This window comes from Nipponia nippon, unplaced genomic scaffold (genome assembly GCF_047370975.1).
Source record: "Nipponia nippon isolate SJK-2023a ecotype South Korea unplaced genomic scaffold, ASM4737097v1 scaffold_8, whole genome shotgun sequence".
NCBI classification, from domain to species: Eukaryota; Metazoa; Chordata; class Aves; order Pelecaniformes; family Threskiornithidae; genus Nipponia; species Nipponia nippon.
Genome location: NW_028262402.1, coordinates 40,871,867 through 40,891,099, shown reverse-complemented (window position 1 = coordinate 40,891,099; position 19,233 = coordinate 40,871,867). Strand labels below are relative to the sequence as shown.

The 19,233-nt window shown below is 37.1% G+C and overlaps 1 protein-coding gene across 6 annotated transcripts in view; it reads right to left on the bottom strand.

The window, feature by feature from the left end:
* Window positions 1–19,233, bottom strand: part of BNC2 (basonuclin zinc finger protein 2) — a 337,157-nt gene that overhangs the window by 317,201 nt on the left and 723 nt on the right. The window contains exon 1 of one of the 6 annotated variants that reach the window (XM_087741954.1): window positions 18,852–18,972. The exons of 4 other annotated variants lie outside the window; for them this stretch is intronic. In XM_087741954.1, coding sequence (XP_087598080.1) covers window positions 18,852–18,854 — 3 coding nt within the window. In that variant the 5' untranslated portion in view covers window positions 18,855–18,972. Of the gene's footprint in view, window positions 1–18,427; window positions 18,477–18,851; window positions 18,973–19,233 lie in introns of those variants that run through there. One more of the 6 variants, XM_087741953.1, reaches the window with a different exon arrangement.

The following is a 19,233-nucleotide window of genomic DNA, read 5'->3' as shown; positions in this document are numbered from 1 at the left end:
ACAGTCTTAGCTGGTAAAAGTCTGCATTTTCACAATGAAGTCAATTAGACCACTGGGAAGCTGGTTACATCTTATAAATCTGTGTGCTAAAAGTCCTGCTTTTTCCACATGGGATTCAATTCAACTTAGCAATATTCATCTGATTGACATCTTCTAACAAAAACTCAACATGTCCAGATCAGGCATGCCTATTACTGAAACAGAGGATCATAAAGCACAAGAAGCATATGCAAGTTGTAAGAAGGTACCTCATACAGGGCACAGCTTGGCAAAGTTCTAAGCACAGATACAAATCTCTACTGAAGTCAAGGAGACAAATCTTTATTCGTATTAATGCATTGACAGAAAATCTGCCACAACACTGTATTCTGCAGTATTTTACATTGATTTAGGGGCAACCTTAGGGACTGTTGAACTATTTAGTTGTTGGACTGCTTTGTTTTTAATTTAATCTGATTTGAACTCTATTCTTTTACTCAAACTAGTGAAGACACTTGCTCCTGCCTGCACCTGTTGAATTTTCTATGGTTAATTTCCCACTGATATAAATACCAAGGCTTCAGGGAGGCACTTTTTATTTAAAATAAATCCATTAGATGTTCCATGTCACTAATTTGGTTTGTTCCTGCTGCCTCTTGCTTACAGACACCTGAAGTTTGCTCATCTGTCTCTCACAGCTCATCATTTATCAGAGGGGATGCAGCTGGAGTTCAAGCACTCCAAAATACTATATATGAACGAGACCTATCGTAGTCCTCTGCAGATCTTCAGAGTAAGTCTGATCACTCACGGAGCCAGATGTTTTGTTATCTCCAAATTAGGCACGGACTTCATTTTGCACTGGGGAAGGGCTTCATCTTACCATCTATCATGTTTCTGGAATCCTTCCTTTCCAGTCCAGACAGCACCAATCATGTTTCTGAGTCTGTTCACAACTGAATTTTTGTTACTGTATCACAGGTCTGGCAGGCATTTGTGGGAATGGGAAAGGGGAACAAGTGTTAACGGAGAGGATCAGACCCACACTCTCCCCTTGAGAGACTACTGATATGGTACTGATGGTACCGATACGCATTAAATAACATACAGCACTTTTCTTTTACAAAAGCATAACCTCCCCATGTATGATTCTGGATAAAAAACTATTCTTTTAGCTTCAGCAAAGCTCTTGAAAAATGAGGGAAATACAAACGTGACACTAGAAAACCAGAAAAAGTTACATTCAGTAACCGTGTCAGACAAGTGTTCCTCGAAGTTCTGGAGAGCGGCTCTTTCAACCCCTGCAAACACACTAGGGACCTAACTCATGGTGAATACAACTCTTCATCTATATGGGATTGTTTCCTCTTGATACAATCAGAGCAGATGAAAACCAGATGCTGGGGGTCTGGTTTGATGGGATTTTCTTTTTAGGGATTTTTGCACAACAAAAGTCATTCAACTTTGTGGAGCTTAAAAATGTTCTCTGTCTTCCCAAGAGACATAACTCAATAATATGTTGCATACTAGCAAAAGACAACAGCGCTGCCATACACACAGGTCTTTGAGTTTTTCCATCCATTTTTGTTCATGTACATTAGATGTAGATATTATATGCTCTCATATTTATAAACAGTAAATACACAATGATAAGTAAGATGTCATCAAACAGGTTTTTTCAATGTTTTACTACTTTTTTGTATGTGTTATAAAATATTCAAAAAACTATAATAAACTTGCTTTAAAAATGGAATCAATGGAGGAAGTAAAATGTAAAGCACTACAAGTTACTTTCAAAAAGGATGGTGACACATATGAGATGCTTTCTCTGTGTGTATCAAAAGTTGTTTGGAAGCTTAAAACTGAGACAGCAGATGACAGAGGGAAACCAGCCGCAGACTGAGTAACTACCAGTAAAACACATCTGTATTCTTCTGTTTGTACCATACTTCTAATACCAGTGCAGAAAATGCTCCTTTGGTTCTTCTGAACTTGTAACTCCAGAACTAAGGCACGGAATATGGCCACAACTCAAAAGTCAATCCCATTTCTCATAGTTGAATCCGTTTCTGCATTGTTTACACATGCTTACCTCAAAATCAAGCCATATTTGTGCAAATAAACTGAGTTCTCTTTTCCACAGAGGATATTACCTTACTCTCCCCTAAGCAAAGGTACTGCAGAAGAAATGAGAATTACAGCACTGCTTACTAATTATCATTGCAGTAGCTAAAAGAAGGAAAAACTGTATTTTTTATTGCAATAATGGATATTATCAACTCTTTGGTTTTATAATCTAAACATTTGAGTACTGTAACAGTGGTAAGGTCTACCACATGAACAATGACAAAATAAATCTGGTATCATGTTCAGCTACATGTTACAGAGACCACCACCAAGCCAAACTTTCTTCTACTGCCACGTGGTTTTTTTACATGGAAGAAAACTAATTTTTATTCCAGGCAGCATTTCTTTACTTTTTTAAGATAGTTTAATAGTTTTATATCCCTGTCAACTAGCAATCAGTTTACTGATACAATGGTTTCTGTCATTGTCAAATGACATTTACTTTATCAATTTGCTCTTAACGGTCTCATCCTACTTTACTGGACTGATCAACTTACGTCCTAATTCTCTATACAGAAACCTTGATATACACTAATTGCCAGGACCTGAAAACCTCTCTCAGATTTGTGGGCAAATAGGAATCGTTTTCAGGCAAGGTTCATTAACTTTTAAGAAATTTGGAGCTTGTATTTCAGATTTTAGTCCTTGTGGCATGACAGGCCTCTCAAACACAAAATGAATGGAACCAATGCAGAATCTATCTGACCCTTCGGACTGATAACTCCATGGCACTCTGCTACTGCTTGTAGTTGTGTTTTCATTGACAACTAAGATTTCTGGGACCAGAAGTGAAAACTCTCATGTCAGTTTCTCTCTACTACTGCTCAGGAAACCTTGAGATAAGGTTTCCAGAGGAAAGATGGACTTAAAAATCACAAGCATAGGGAGAAGCAGAAAACCATAAATATCTCATCTGGCCGAAAGAAGGCTACAAAAGTCACATCCAAAGTGACTGAAGGATAGGGATAAAACTGTGTTCTTCTGCTACAGAAAACAAAGGGAAAAAAAAAAGATATCAATGAGAAGAATGAACGACACACACAGCAGACGAATTCCCCAGACTGTGGTATAGGAAAATACCCAGCCTACTTTCTTCCCCAGTGGCTGAGTAAGATGTGTTTGTTTCTCAGACAACTGTATCTCCAATTTTCACATCACTGGAATAGCTGGCTTAGTTTCCTGTTAAGTGTTTCAAATCCATGCGTGAGTGGAGAGTTGTAAAAACAGAAAAGAAAGAAAGAGAATAAAATGGCTTAATTTCAAACAAGATAAGTATTTTAAAAACAAACTTGTATATAAAGTGGGCTTTTTTGTATTGGTAAATAATCCTTTATTTTTCTGAAGAAATTAGGATATTAGATTTTTGCGTGTCTTTGAAAAAGAAAACTGAAATTTAAAAATCACTTTACATGCAGTACACTCATCTTTCTTAGCAAGCAATATTAACTCAGTTCTGAAACCGTATAAAACTGGAATGTGGAACAGTATTATACTTTCCCTGGTCAGACTGACCCAGTCTCCTCCTCCCTTGAACCTTCTAAGAAATGCCTATTGTGGAGAGGAAAGTGGAAGATAAAATTGCCTGACAAGACACTGGAACTGCTTAAAAAATACATTTTGTTGTCAAAAACTTTCAAAGTAAGTTATTTAATACACATTAATTTTGAAGATGCCACAAAATAACAAACTCGCTTGACAAAATCATTCTTCTTTCTGAACACAAACTAACAGGTAACACAGAAGCTTACATAACCAGCAAGTTATCTAAGAAACCTGTAATTGGAAAAGAAAAAAAAAATACTTGAAGTTTCACATAATGAGAAACAAGCACTTATTTCCTTATCAAACAAATAAAAAATTATTTTTCTATTTTATCTAAAAAAATTAAATATGTCTTTAGGAGAAATCCAAGCACTACTGTTGTAGTTTTAGTAAAGCAATGATACATACTCTATGAAAGTAACAGTTTTTAATGCACAACAGCAAGTAGCCATACAGCTCCCATAAGAATGTGGTCTCGTAATTCAACAAAGACCAGAATCAGAACACATCCTGACAATACTGTAATCTATCGTTAGCATTAAATGCTCAGTCCTAAGACTTTAATTGCGACAAGACGTGAAGCTCTGAGACTTAAGACTGGCAAAGTGTTCATTCAGCAGGCATGGACAAGGAGCACATATTTTATACATGCTGGTGCGTATAAGTCATTGTTTGCTAGCCTAGCTGTGAGCACGCAAAGTAAAACTTTACACATACCCACAAGGCTCCTTCTCTCTTTCTGCATGTACCCAGGAAAATTTATAGACACACAAACACACATATATGTATATATACACACTCACAAAACACAAGCAAAGGATGCTGCAAAGAAGAAGATGAAAGGAGTGTTGCTTTTCCCTGTAACTCTTTTTTCCTGATCAAAATGCCAGTCTCTCTCTCCTGGTTTGTTGTTTTTTTTTTTTTTTTTTGCTTTTGTTAAAGTAAGGAACTGAAAACAGCATTGCAGCCAAGCAGAACTTAGCCAGGCGCTGTGCATAGACACATTTTTGGGAAGTTTTGAACGACCAAACAAAATTTGCAGAAAGTATGGCAACAAGAGGCCTTCATTCCACGTGGAAACAACAGACACTGTGGTTAAAGAGAAGTAGGTTAAGTATATAATTACTACACATGCAGAGGTACAGTTCAGAAATACACTCTCCCCAAGTTTAAAACAAACACACACAGATGTCGAGAAACAATCATGAGATGTTGCACTTAAAATAGTAATATCTGTTTACAAATTCAAGTTGCTGCTTGGTGGAAACTTGATTTCTGTAACATGTCCCCAAGATACAATCTAATACTAAAACTTATCCTGCGGTAGGTCTACTTTCCAATTACTAGAAGTAAGCATACAAGGTATATAATTAGTTATGACACTGGGACAGGCATACATGTTTCAACACAGACAGAGCTCTGAACAAACTTTTTGGCAGTATATGACAGAAGACTTAAATTGAAAGCTCAAAGGCAGGGTATACTGTATTACAGGAAAAAAAAAACACCACCCTCTAACTTAAAAAGTTCTCACACCAAATGATTTTTAAAGGTATGAGCATATTCAGCTGAAACACCCTTCATAAGCTGGAGAGAAAAAAATATTGCCCTGCAGCACCAAGATGGGCTATATTACAAATTAAGAAAAAGAAACTCAATCCTTTGAATGGTTTCTTTTCTTTTAGTGAAAGGGTGTAATTCTTCCCTAAAGACTACATTATGACAAAACATTTATATAAATCAAAGAAGATTTCTTTAATGACTGTGGGCATGGGATCTTAAATCTGGGATGAAACACCAAATTCTATCAATTCTAAAATAAATTAGGCAAGGATTATACAAGTAGTACTTATCTTGGCATTAGAAAAAAAAGAACATTAGTGTCAAAGACATATCATCAACATGCCTTCAACCGATAGCCCCTGGAAGGGCCTTTAGGAATAAATTCAGAATAAGTGAACTCTGAGCAGCTCAATTAGGTATCTAGTTTCTAAACATTTTCATTTAAGAAACCAACAAGACACCAAATGAGATATAATGGGAATGTCCATAAGGATTAACATTATTGATGTCTTGTTTCATTCTACAGAAGAATTAGACTTCAACTAGTTTAAATAAGCTTTCTCAGATGTTTGAAAGGGTCTCCTTGCCCTGCCATCTTCCCTACAAAGAAGTACTTTTAACGTCATTTTTTCAACAGGAAGCCCCATGATCACAGTTTTCTGTAAAAGGAAACAGTGAACCTGTCTCTGTAAATGAAATTCCAAGTACATAAATTTGTGGGGCAGCTACCTTGGAAAGTATGCCTTAAGTTAAAATGACCATAATTAATAGGCTTTTCCAGGCTGAAATTCATAAAGCTAATATTTGTGTAAGACACAGTAGTATTTTTGGTTTTTTTCAGGTGTTTAGAAAATAGCTTACGTATTCTTGATAGACAAACAAACCAGATACTTCAATTTTGGTACCCATCTTATAGAAGTTAACAGCATAACTTCTTTAATTTCACACTCTCAGACAAAATTAAAAGAAAAAATATACATTGCCTTTCCAAGATGAGTATAGTAATGCCACCTCCATCAACTTAGCTAACATTACTTAGAGAGATGATGTAGCACTGTTGGCAGAAATATTTCTTCTGTCAGCATGTACCATGTCCCATCTAGACAAAACCTGACAAAAACCCTCTTTTTCCTTCTTCAGACGCTTAACAAAAAACATGGCCCTTGCCGAATACTTGGAAAGAGTGTGCCTGTGATGTCATACACTATGTTTGTATGAGGGAAGAAATAAAATTTTTAAAGACAGGGCTTCCCATGAAGAACACACAGCACCAGATGCCTATTCCCTTTTAAGCTGAAAGAGTTAAGAGTTTGTTCGTAGATTACAACTGTGGTAATAGGGCCAACATGGCACTTATGATTAAATCACTTAAATCTTCCTCAGTTAAAACCAGCACCTTTAACATCACCCCAGAAGCAGTCTGCTTAACATACTGCATAGTAGCTAGGTGGGCCACATTCAGCATTAGTTCAGTTCATGAACATCGCAGGAAGAAAAATAACCTAATCTTGGGGAAGAAAGAAACAAAGGTGACAGCGTCTGAATACACCTCAAAAATATCAACCTGTGTTAGCCTTGTCTGAATTATGCCTGCCTCAGATACTACACCCCTACTTCTCTCAGTCTCACAAACACAACAATACATTGGGAAAACTAGCTTCACCTAAAGAGAAGGGAAAACTTCATCTTGCATACTTTGTGGGCATTGATCCTGCATCCAAAAGGCACTGGTGCATTTCAAGTGCTGTAAATAAGTAATAGTGTAACAGTAGTATGGATAAATACAAAGATACTACAATTCAGTGCACTCCAGAGTTACAGTCCACCTCAGAAAAACAAATAATCATATAGAGCTGTACATGTGCATTGCACTGATCAACAGATCAAGTTTATCCATAGATTTTGCTCTATTTAAGACAGACTTGCATTTTGAGAACATTACAGTATACCACAGAATTACATTATTACCCACATTTCCATCCTTCACAATCAACATATGACTACATGCTACAGATGATAATATTATGCAGGCCACACATTTACTGATATGTATTCAGTTGTGGTTTTTTTTTAACTCTGCAACTATCACTTATAATAAAATGGCCCCTCTCAGTTCTGGCAGATCGATACTCTAGAAGGATGACTGGACTTCTTCTCCAGACAATGTTTTTTCCTCAGTTCTATGAGGTTTTGGATAACTAGCATGGTGACTCAGATACTATTCACGGAGTGGCTGTCTTTAGCATAAGACATTAAAAAAAAATATATGCCATGATTCAAGTTCCCGTGATCCCTTCAGAACAAAGTGTTAATACCGTTGCCCTACCATTTTCCAGCTCTGGTAATTATGAGTGGACATTAAGCCCATGAAAGCCAAAAGCAAAACACCCATGAACTATTAGAAAACAACTACCCAAAGAGGTAACCATCAGATGATCAGGATACAGATTTCACAGTGTAGCAATTAGCTTGCAGCACATCTCATGTAGCTTTGCCAACACTGAAAGTAAAGTAAACTCCATATGAACAGGACAGTGCAAATTAGTTGACAAGCTGTAAATTCCTACTAAAGGTTACCTTGCAGTAACAGTCTTCGATAGTTATACTCACAAGAATCAGGAAGTTAAAAAGTCCAAAGTTGTTTTGAAGTCAGTGTGAGATCTGCTACTGACTGCTTTGATGAGAGAGGATCTGTTCCATCAGCTCATTCTAAATGAACGGCAAATGAAGTTTGTTCACTCCATCCTGAACTGCCACGCATATCCCATGTTTCTATTTGAGAAAGGTCCTAGAATGCTGTCTGGCTTTGGCCTATGATTCAAGTTTGTAACACATTTTCTTGACATCCTGGGATGAAATTTCAACACACTAGTTAACTAAGACATTTTGAAGTACGAAAGGCCAGCAATGAGTACAGTGCAAACCCTCTGACGAAACACTCAGCACTTCCAATAAAACTATCTAATGCCTCAAATGCACCAACTTCTACCTTGCCTGAAACCGAGTTAAACAACACCTGTGTCTCTTCACATGGGACACAGCAATTTTGCATACCGATGTCAGTCACTGGCAACACTGCAATGACGTGAATGGTAGTAAAAGAAGTTATCTGCTAAGTAACATGACTTAATTTCAACTGAGCTTCCAATAACCTTTACCTAATTTATGAACTTTTTCTATGCTTTCTCCCACCCTGGCACTGCATTTTGCCAACACCTGATATTTCCTATTATTTTATGAGTAGCCTCAGTTATAAACAGTTATTTTCCCAAGACTCTCTTAATAGGAACAGCAGGTTCCTAAAACCTTCACAGTCCTGAAGCTTTTTCACAGAAAATACAGAGATACTTTCTATAACATAACTAACTCAGTGTGCACATTGTGAAAACATTCCCATAATAATATAATCACAATATACTTCAATGTACATTATAACAGCAATGGAACCCAAGATAAATGGACTGAAGATCCTCTTTTGCAAGCCAATTAAATGCCAGCCCATTTTTGCTCCTTCTTCTTTTATAATGTATGACAGAAGTGTCATGCCTTTCATGCAATATTGTCATCATAAATAGAAGTCATCAGACTTCTTAAAGAATAGATCCCTAATTTAGGAGAAAAATGCAGTGATTCTTCTACAAATCCAATCCTATACTGCTTTTCCAGGGAAAATACCCACAAGACCTGGCATGGTCATCTTTAGTTCCCAGAATTAGAGAGATATCAGAGGCTTGGTTGTTAGCAGGTCTCATTATCATTACTGTAATATATTTATAAGACACAAGTTCACAATACTGGCTTTGGTTTAAGTAATGCCATGGGAACATATTCAAATCACAGAATAAGATAACATACTTCTCAAAGGAAACACAGTGGATTGTATGAGAATGTTGAGAAAGAGGCTTTATAATATTCAGAACAGATAAGAAAGGTGAAGAACAACAAAGATACAATAAGAAATGCAAAACTCCAAACAGAAACCAGTATTTCCTAAAATTTTCTAAATGTACCTAAAAAAGGGGAGGTAAAATACTTGCTTTCATTTCTAGCAGTGCACTAATTTTCACAAACACCTTTTAGGATTGATCTATGTCTTACTTTTACTCAAGAACCAAAACTGACCAAAAAGCCTTCCTGATAACAAAAACACATAATATGAAAAGGGCTACACACACAAGTAACATGAGAGACAGGAAAGGTGTGCAGAGTAGGAAAGAGGCAAGCCTCTTACCCTGCTGCTGTAGCGACTAGATATATAAACCTGTTCAAGCTCTTTCAACATTATACTATCAGCCTCACCCACCCACCACAGAGACTTTTTTCTCTTATTTTTAACGAAAAGACTAATACTAGAGTATTCATGAAAGCTATCAATTAGGAGATGGTGAAGAGCTTCTTGCCACTTTCTGACCCCAGCCAAACCATGAAGAACCAAGTAGCTCACTCCCATCCTTGCTGCCCTCATACTGTCAACAGCGTTCCAAAAAAAAACAAAAAAGGATGCATATCTGCATCCTCTCTGAGCGTCCACTCAGCAATTGAAGAACTTCTTGCTCACGGAATAATCATTTGATGTCCTAAATCATTTAAATATACCAGACGATAAATGAGATTCACTGCTGATATGCAAAGTAGTACAAGTTACATGTGGATACGAGGCAATAGAGAAGATTGCAACTTACATTCTGAAGGCAGAAGTTAAAAAAGCACAGTTTAAGTAAACGAGTAGAAACCTTTAGATCACACATCACTTATCTGCTATTGCTTCCTGTTCCTACGTAACTTTCTTGCTGTCTTACCATATGAATTATATCAGTTTAGACTTAAATTCCCTTAGAAGCCTTTAGTTACATAACTTAGGCAATTTCACACATTGCTTTTTAATACTTGCACCAAAGTGTGGAGAAAATCTTAATGCCAGTTTGTGTACTGAAGAACATAAATTCCTCAGCCTCTTCACATTGCTTATATAATCACTTAGCCAAGCGGCTTGTAGCGTCATCTATTTTGATCAGGCATATTGTATGGGACATCAGAAACAAGGCATCTTCAAAACGCAACTCAAAATAAAGCTGCTAACTGAAATACAGTCATGGCCCAGCACAGAAGAAAGCTGTAAATCTTCACTATTACTTAAGTAATATTTGCTAATTTTTACCAATTCTTAGCATCTTCAGCAGAACAGCAAAACATTTTCCATGATGCTCTCTTGGGTTCTGTACAGAACCTCGCTCTGGAAAGTTAAGTATTATCGGTAGGCTTTTAGAAACATATAATTGGCATCAGATCAGTATAAAAGCACTGCCCAACTGTATGGTAGACTATAAATTACTCTAATAATAACTGTTCAAACATACAGACAGGGTATATGCCCATTTGATTAGTACTAGGAATATACCAGTAACTTCACAGTGAGGTGAATAACAAAACCTTTCTTTAATAAAAACTGGCACACTGCCACAACAAAGCCAATGGAGTTAGACCAGTAAGAGTCCATCAAAACAACTACAAAAGTAATTACTTAGCAATGAAAATTGGCATGTATTAACAATAAAGGAGAAAAAAAGCACTTTAGGGGAATATTTCCCTTAGTTCAAAAATGGCACTAATCAGGACTTCCAAATGAATTTACCTTACATTTATTACACCTCAATTCAATTTCAAAGTAGTTTTATTTCAAAAATCACCAGGCTAGTTGCAGTAAAGAGAAGTGGTTCATCATGCTGAGCACATCTTTCTAAATGTCAAATGCTACATTTCAACAGGAAAATTTATTTGATTCCTAACTGGCCCTTTCATCTTTGATTTGGAAACCATGTAGTAAGTTTTAGATTCATCAAAGCTAGTATCAGTCTAGTAATGAAAGGATGTTTTAAACTAAGTAGGCACTACTACATTTGTTCCAGCTCATGTCTGAAGATCTCGTTCCATTTAAATATTTGTCTAGTTCAAATCACAAAATATAACAGCTTCTCTTTTAATTTGAGGAAAGTGGAGTTCGGTATCAGCGTTACATGTTTCCAGTATTTGCAACAAGAAAAATAAAAAGATTATTTTTGCTGAATTTTCTCTCAAACACAATTTTCTTTGGAGGCACTTGTTCCTACAATAAACTACTATATTGCTGGCCACTTTGGCTTCAATGTTCTGAACTAAAGCGAAAGGTGCAGCCACGCTTCACTTCGTTCATATCAGAAATGTAAAGAAAAACTAAAAATCCCAGAATTCCTATTAATAAATGATGACCACTCACACATTTTGAAGATGTCAACCTTAACAGTGCATCTGAAACAAGGAGGTTGTAAGAATTTTCCTGTAGCCCACCACATCCATCGCCTTTAAAATCCTCTTAGCATGCCATATGGAAAATGCAAAGGAGGTGACTAGATTTTATTCAACAGTTTCACACAGCTTTAACTCCACTGATGTCAATGGCTTTACTCCCACTTTCAATCTTGCTATGAATAGGACCTACATTAAAACCTTATGCTTTACATAGAACTAAGGGGAATTATTCAATTATAATTCAACTATAAATCTATAGGCCTAATTTTGTTTTAACCAAAATATCCTTATGAAAGTCATATGAAGTGATGTAACATTGTTATAATGCTACTGATAAAAATGTAATTAAGATGTATTCTAAAAGGTCAACTATGGAGGTCAGGAATAAGCATGTAATTTTTACTATTGTAAAAACTGCGAGATCAGAGTTCAGTTGGATTTGGTTAATAGGGTAGGTAAGATGGGCTTCACAGGAACTTTAGAAGCAAAATGTATGTGAATATTGCACTGGACTAAATGGAAGATGTGCTTCAGCAGAACGTGGAAGCAGTGTCATAACTAATAATTTTGGCTCTTTGGGTGGTGAATGTAGGAGAAACTACTTAAATGCACCTAGATATTCTCAGCCAAATTTATGCCTCAGACAAGACTATTTCACTGAGGGTGGATTTGAAGCTTTGCTAACAGGAATATTTTTAAATACATTGTAATTCATATTTGCAGATTTTTTTTTTAAGTAATCTGGAATATTTGCAGTTTTCGATCCAAAACCAAGTAAATAGAAAAAATAGTCATGAAGTATATTATGGAGGACTACTTGAAGTACACTTTATCCTGAGAGCTTAAAAAAGGAAAATAAATACATTTACATTTCTTAGTCATAGAAAACATTTTTTCCCTTGTAAATGGCACTTAAATGAAACTAACATGATTGACAAGTACCTCACAAGCAAGCCTTGGCAACACTTAATGCAAGTCCATCTCTTCGGTGTTTTAAGCAAAATTCCTTCACAACTGTTTGTCTTTGCAATAACTCCTACAAAGCTCATTAGTGCCAGCCTTGGTTTATCCCCCATGTCGTGCATTTATCCCTGGGATGCATTATCAACATGTGGCACATGTCCTTGACATGCATAGAAGAGTTGCACCCCAGGATAGCAGCATGCATGACAATAGTGTTGACTCTTACTCCTTTATGGTTGCTGGGATGTAACCGAGAAATCTAATAACTGTGACAGTAGGCCTTTAGGTTTTTCCTTGCCTTTCCAGACAGTGAAGCTGCACAGACACTAATGAAAGGTTAAATGAATAGGAATAGCTGACAAGAGGTACAATAAAGAAGGGACTTGGTAATCCACAGACACTGAGCAGAGATCCTTGGCTCAAGCAGAGAAAGGACAGCACATCGTCGAGTCACAATATTTAAAACAGCTTGCTATACACAGAGGCTTTTGTGTCTGGGTACATGCCTGGCTTTGGAAGAAAAAAAGATACTGAAAAGAAATTTCAGCATGGGGCACTTTGGCAAATGTCAGGTCACAAAAAGGGAAAAATGTTTTTTGTTTGCTGTTACATCTTTGTATTCACCATTAAAAAGCAATGACTAAAAGCACAAATCACAACTTTCAAAATAATACATATTTGACAAATACGAAAAAGTTGCAACACTAATTCAGTGTGGTTCCAGCTGAGAGCATGATGGGTGTTGTACATACACTCAGCTTCATTTACAGCTGATACCGGTTCATAATATGCGTTGCATACCGTCTAAAACTTTCCCCGTAGCTGAAGAATTCTAACAGGCCTAGCTTCTTAAGTTTTATATGCAGCAGAATTGTAGACATAACCAATTGTAATATGCTGCAAAAACACAGCTAAACTTCCAGACAGTGCACCAGACCACGGTGACTTAAAAAGTTTTTAGTGGTTAGCTTATGGCATTTTGATTTCTTTTGGCTTGTGACTTACGAATCAGCATTATGGACATTCTGTTTTTCACAATGAAAAAATAATTGCAATGCACAGCATGTTTTTAGAACTCCCCTAGCTTCTTATAATTTTCTACAAAAATCTGATTTAAGTACATAGTAGAACATTTTAACTCTGTGAAAAATAAATAATTAAAAAGAAACAGAAGAACTCTCTAAAGTAACAAATCACAAACAAATCTGAGTAAGTTATCTGAATTTGTGGTTTTTTACATAAAGTATTTCAAGAGAGAAGTACTGAAACAGATGCTGCAGATGAAAAGAATTCTCTCTCAAAAACCTTGATTTACCTGGAATAAGAAAAAAAGTATTTGCATACGTATCTGGAGTACAAAATATACATATTTATAACATGTGGTGAGGGTACTATGGAAAGATTCTAAAATGAGAGAACCTCTTTGAACAACCACATTAAATTACAGCAGAACTCCTGAGTGTACTAAGATTCTAATAATCAACAAATAAAGGCTTTTACTAGCACGGCACATAATGAGAGCTACTGTGCAAGACATAAAGGAGACAAATCCGGTAGTTTATCTCACTGGATTATATCATTTACTTAAATGGTAAATAAGTTTGTCCAAAGTAATGCTTATAAAAGCTGCCATATAACTATTAAGTAGCAATTATGATCAATGTGTTTTCAGAACAAATATGTCAGAGTTTAGGTGGGATGAAACTGACACAGAATACAAGGTTTAAGCAGATGCTTTTTATTAAGCCATGTTAAATTCTATTCCTCTAAATTAAGTACAAATTCCTGGCTAGATTAGGAAGTGATACACATTTCCAAAATGACAGATATACTCTATTTGTTTTGTATTTTATGGGGAACTTTTTGTATGTCCAGACACGCACGATTTTTTCCTAACAGATACTAATAGTGGACATTAAATCAAATTAAATCATTAAATCAAAAGCCCCATGCAAACCTGCAGACTGAAAGTCAGGACTCTTTCATTAAACAATATTCAGCAAAGAAAAGACTTCAAATTCTGGTGACAGTGTCCAATCTGCAAAAGGAAAAAGGACACTGCCAGAAATTCCCATCTTTGAGGGGAAAAAAAGATATATTTTTTAATAAAATCCAGTGTTTTACTTGGACTTGTTTTAGTGTAATTACTTTGCTGTTGGTCATTTCTGTTTTGCTTGAAATTGACAAGGTCTGTAGTCAGCTGCAAATCCCACTGACAAACATGTATACCTAACATAGAATAAAGCCACCTCAAAGCCTAAGTTCTAGATGTTTGGCTCTGGAAAAAAGTTAATAATCAGCCCTGCCTTATTCAGAATATTTTTCCCCTTTTTCTTACCTATGGCATAGCTAATAAAATCATGAAGCTCCCTCTAGCTCTGCAGAGGAGCTCAACTGACCAATGATCCTTTACAGTTCCTTCCCATTTTCAAAAGCAATACTGAGAAAGAGTGAGAGCAGTATTTCCCTTGCATAGTAAGTGTTCTTGTTTTCATTCAGCAGTGTTTTCAATTCTACAACTTGAAAGGACATGGATAATATGTAAGAACATCTGCTATGAAATACAGAAAGTTAAATACCGCTTATAGAGCAGCATACTAAAGACCCTCTTAATAATTTCCAACTTACACTTTATTTATCAAATTCTAGTTTGAAATCTTATATTGACAACCTAGCCATGTATGTATTGAAACACACATACACACGCACACACACCCCCCATTCCAATTACTAAGTGAAAAATAAGGTAAAAAAGAATGACAGATAATACCATAGCCCCATTTTAGAACCCAGATTTTAAGTACAGAGTGTCTTAGTTCAAAACCAATTTGTTTGTATACACTGGTTTTCCAGAAAACCAGTAATGCCAGTGGTAATTTGCTGACTGTATTTTCACCTACCGTAATATTTACACATACCATTTGTAATGGCTTTTATTGTTTAATCTCCACTGCATTTCAGTATTGGATACTATGGAATTACAGTTATTTAGCAGGCTATAAATAATGTACTTGGCATGTGCAATTGATATTTAAAATGTCTTACGACAACTGTAAAAGCCTCATTACAGACTAGCAAATCATTTCTAACAAGCAAGTTCAACTGACAAATACCAAAGCAAACTGCAGTCTATGCTGCAAGCATGTTTGTTTTATTTAAACAATACACATTTAATGCAGTGTGCAATGGACCATCCATACAGACTATAAATAAGAAAGAAAGCGAAATTCCAAAGTAATACGGCTATGGTGAAGTTTTCTAAAATAAAACTAAAAAAACAAAAAAAATAGGAAAACTCAGTAACAACAGAAAGAATAGCTTACTTTCCCCTCCCCCCCCGTCATGAGCTAGTGTCCAATTTCTTCTTTTCTGAACAGCTGTATTATCCAACTTAAGTTGCTCTGCTAATTTCAGTCCCACAAGGACTAACTTGGAAGGCAAAAAAGTACTAGAAAAGATCAATTTGCTGGGAAAGATCAAATGAGAAAACTGTGGGGACAGCACCAGGTCAGAGTGTGAAGAACTAAGCAGACCTGTTCTTCATTAACTTAAGCTCTCTTGGGACGTCACACACTACCTGTCCATGGGCTTATTGAACCGCCTAACCCCCGTCTCTGTACCATTCTTCTGGGCCCAAGTGAATCATATCCTGCTGCTGACAAGTTAGCAGGGGACTGCGGCTGCAACATGAAAGTACTTTTCTTTCTTGTCTAAATCAGGCAGATTTTTGAAAAGACGACACAGCACTGACTTGTGACATGGCAAGATGAAATGAGAGGTCTGGGCTGGTCTTCGAGCTGTGCAGATAAAAGTAATCAAATGACACTCCTGGAATGCAAATTGGCATTCTTGACTGCAGCAATTGCACAACCATGAAACATCTCTGACAGCAAGCAAGATTAGGACAAAATGTTATGTAAAGCACTGAACTCAAAAACTCACTGGAAAATTCAAACTGTAGCACTTACATTTTAATATAGCAAGTCATCTCTGCGTTTGTCTGTTCCTTTACTTTGTTTAGTGTAATCACATACCCATCTTTCACAAATACCTCAATAATAAAACGCAATGTGATTAAAGATTCTGCTCAGTTTTTTTCCCCCTAAAATGTCACAGTGTTGTATTTTTACAAAATAGGGTAGCAAGGCAGGGTTTTTCTGTTATGTGTGTAAGATGCGTGTGCTTAAGGAACACTTTCACAATCCCAAGTCTTAAAAAGATTTTCAAAATTTGCTCATAACAAATTGGTTTATTATTTACATTTAGATTTTCCTGCATCTAGATCAGGTAAAGACAGATCATTTGAAATATTTAGTGAGCAAATTTTAAAATTCATGCGCTTTAGGAATTTAAAGCAGAACATACATAGAGCTAGATGGTTCATTAATACTGGACAGCTTAAAATGAAACTACAGTGTATCAGACAGCTCATATGCCCCATTAAATTTCAGATTAAAAATTCCTGCAATTTTTAAGGGCAAGGAAAGTTCCGCTTACTTTTACAGGAACTTGGTATTCTTGTGCAGATCTGCTGATCAGGCTTATTAAATACTACTGTCCGAAATGAACTCAGTAATTAAACTGTGAACATTTGTACTCTGAAACTATGACAAAAACGCCACCCCATTTTAAAATTCATCTGTGGAGATGGGTTATAATACAGAGGGGAAATGGAAGATAATGAGAAATAAAAGCCCACTTCCACGAAAAAATATTTCAACGACTGCTATGCACGGCTAACATACAGGTTAAGAAAAGAAATATGTAATATCCTGCTTTGATTTCTTACTTAAAAATAGCTTCAAACCATTTTAACTGTCGGCCAGACACACACACAAAAAGACACTCATTGCCACTTTAATCCTGGGTACACTGGATTACTACATGATGTCTTTTGTGCATCAATTTTACAACAGCTTGACTCTAGGGTAAATGGGAACCATCATAAATCGCATGCTGCTTTCAAAACCACTTTAATTTCTGTCAGCGTTACTGTAACCACAGTCCTGGGCACATGCTGCTTTTTCCCCCTCCCCTTTTTTTTTATTTTTTTTTTATTGTTGCCTACATTTGACAGTTGCATCTCCTACACTCCAATTGTGGCTTTGATCACTGAAACAAGATATGTCATGTTAGGGAAAGAAGGGAAAAATATAAACCCTCCATCTCAAGCTCTCCCTTCATTCACACAGATATACATTGTATCTATAGTTTGAGTGCCCTATATATATACATGCATGTGTGTATGTACGTACATACACATCTATACATATGTACATACATATACACACGTGTGTGTGCACGCACACATATGTATATTCAAGGCAGACAAGACATATATATAACATCCCTGGAGCAAGGTGACAAAACCTGACTGAAAGCAAGGCAGTAGTCAAACAGCAATTTAAAACACGCTACTTCATTCAATATGGGCTGATCACTGTTCATCACTGAGGTCAGTCCACCCGTTCACATGAACAGTTATCATTATGCACATGAAGTGTAGCCATGGCTCTTTAAACGTCCTCGTTCTTCGCAGCTGTTTAACCTACCCTCATATCACAACCCAGACAAATGGGCTTCAGTCAGATGTGGTCCTCGGTCATTTCGATTTTTAATTTTTAAGTTAAGAGGTCGTGAAAGCCCGGACCCTGCTTTGCAAAACCCTGCTGTAAAGGAGGTGTGCATTTGCACAGCACATGAAATAATCAGCAAAAACTTGCTCAAAGTTGTTTTTTTGGGGCTCCCCTCTCCCTCTTACAGTTAGGGCATCAGCATAACTCTGCAAGTTCTGCTAACAATCGCTGACTGGGGAGGTGCAAACTGCAAGCACATGCACAACAAAAAGAAAAGTTACGGAGGGAAGGTGGATTTACACGTCTGTCTCCCTGCCTCAGGCGTTGTTTCACACGCAGACACACAGTTCCTTCCCCCGCTCTCAAAGTTTACCTTTACATTGTGTGCAAACCTTACTCATTTCCGAGCAGAAGGTGGTATCCAAAAAAGATCAGACCACCGCATCTCCGATTGAACCCCACTCCACCTTCACTCTCCCTCCCTCCATATGCACGCACTTTTTTTACACTAGCCCCTCATCTTTAGTGGAGGGAAGGAGGCGGTAAAAAGCATGTGGCCATCCCATCTCAACCCCCCAAACTCACTTAAAGTTTAGCACAGCCTCTTAGTCATTTTTTTCCCCAATCCACGCAGCACAGGGCTGATTTATTTATTTATCATCATCCTCCTTCGCCTTGCCCGGCTGCTTGTTTATTTGAAGGCTGAAACACACCGGATAGCGAGCAGGGCTGCTTGTGTTACTGCACAATTTATTAATCAAATCAAACCAAAGTAAAGGCTAGAATGAAAACGAAAGGCTGCTGGAAACTTCTTACCATCTCTGCATGCTGGTTGTCAAGTGCACCCCCTGTCTCTCGATCTCCTCTCAGCGGCAGTGCCTGCACCCTTCCTTTTGCCTCTGGGCTCTCAGCGCCTCTCTCTCTCTCTCTTTCCCCCTCTCGCTCCGTCTCTTCCCCCCCTTTCCTCACCCTCTCTCACCCTCACGCCTTCAGGTGATTTGAACTAAAAAATACAGATTTAAAAAACAAAAATACTCCCCCCCCCCCCCGAAAAAAAAGCAGCAGCAACGAGAGCCTCTCTCTCCCCCCGCCCTCTCTGACTCTTCCAAAACTTCAGCCCCCAAAGTTCAGCCCGAGCAGCAGAGGGAAAGAAAGAGAAAGAGCTTTCAGCGGAGAGCTGGAAGCGATGGGAGGAGGG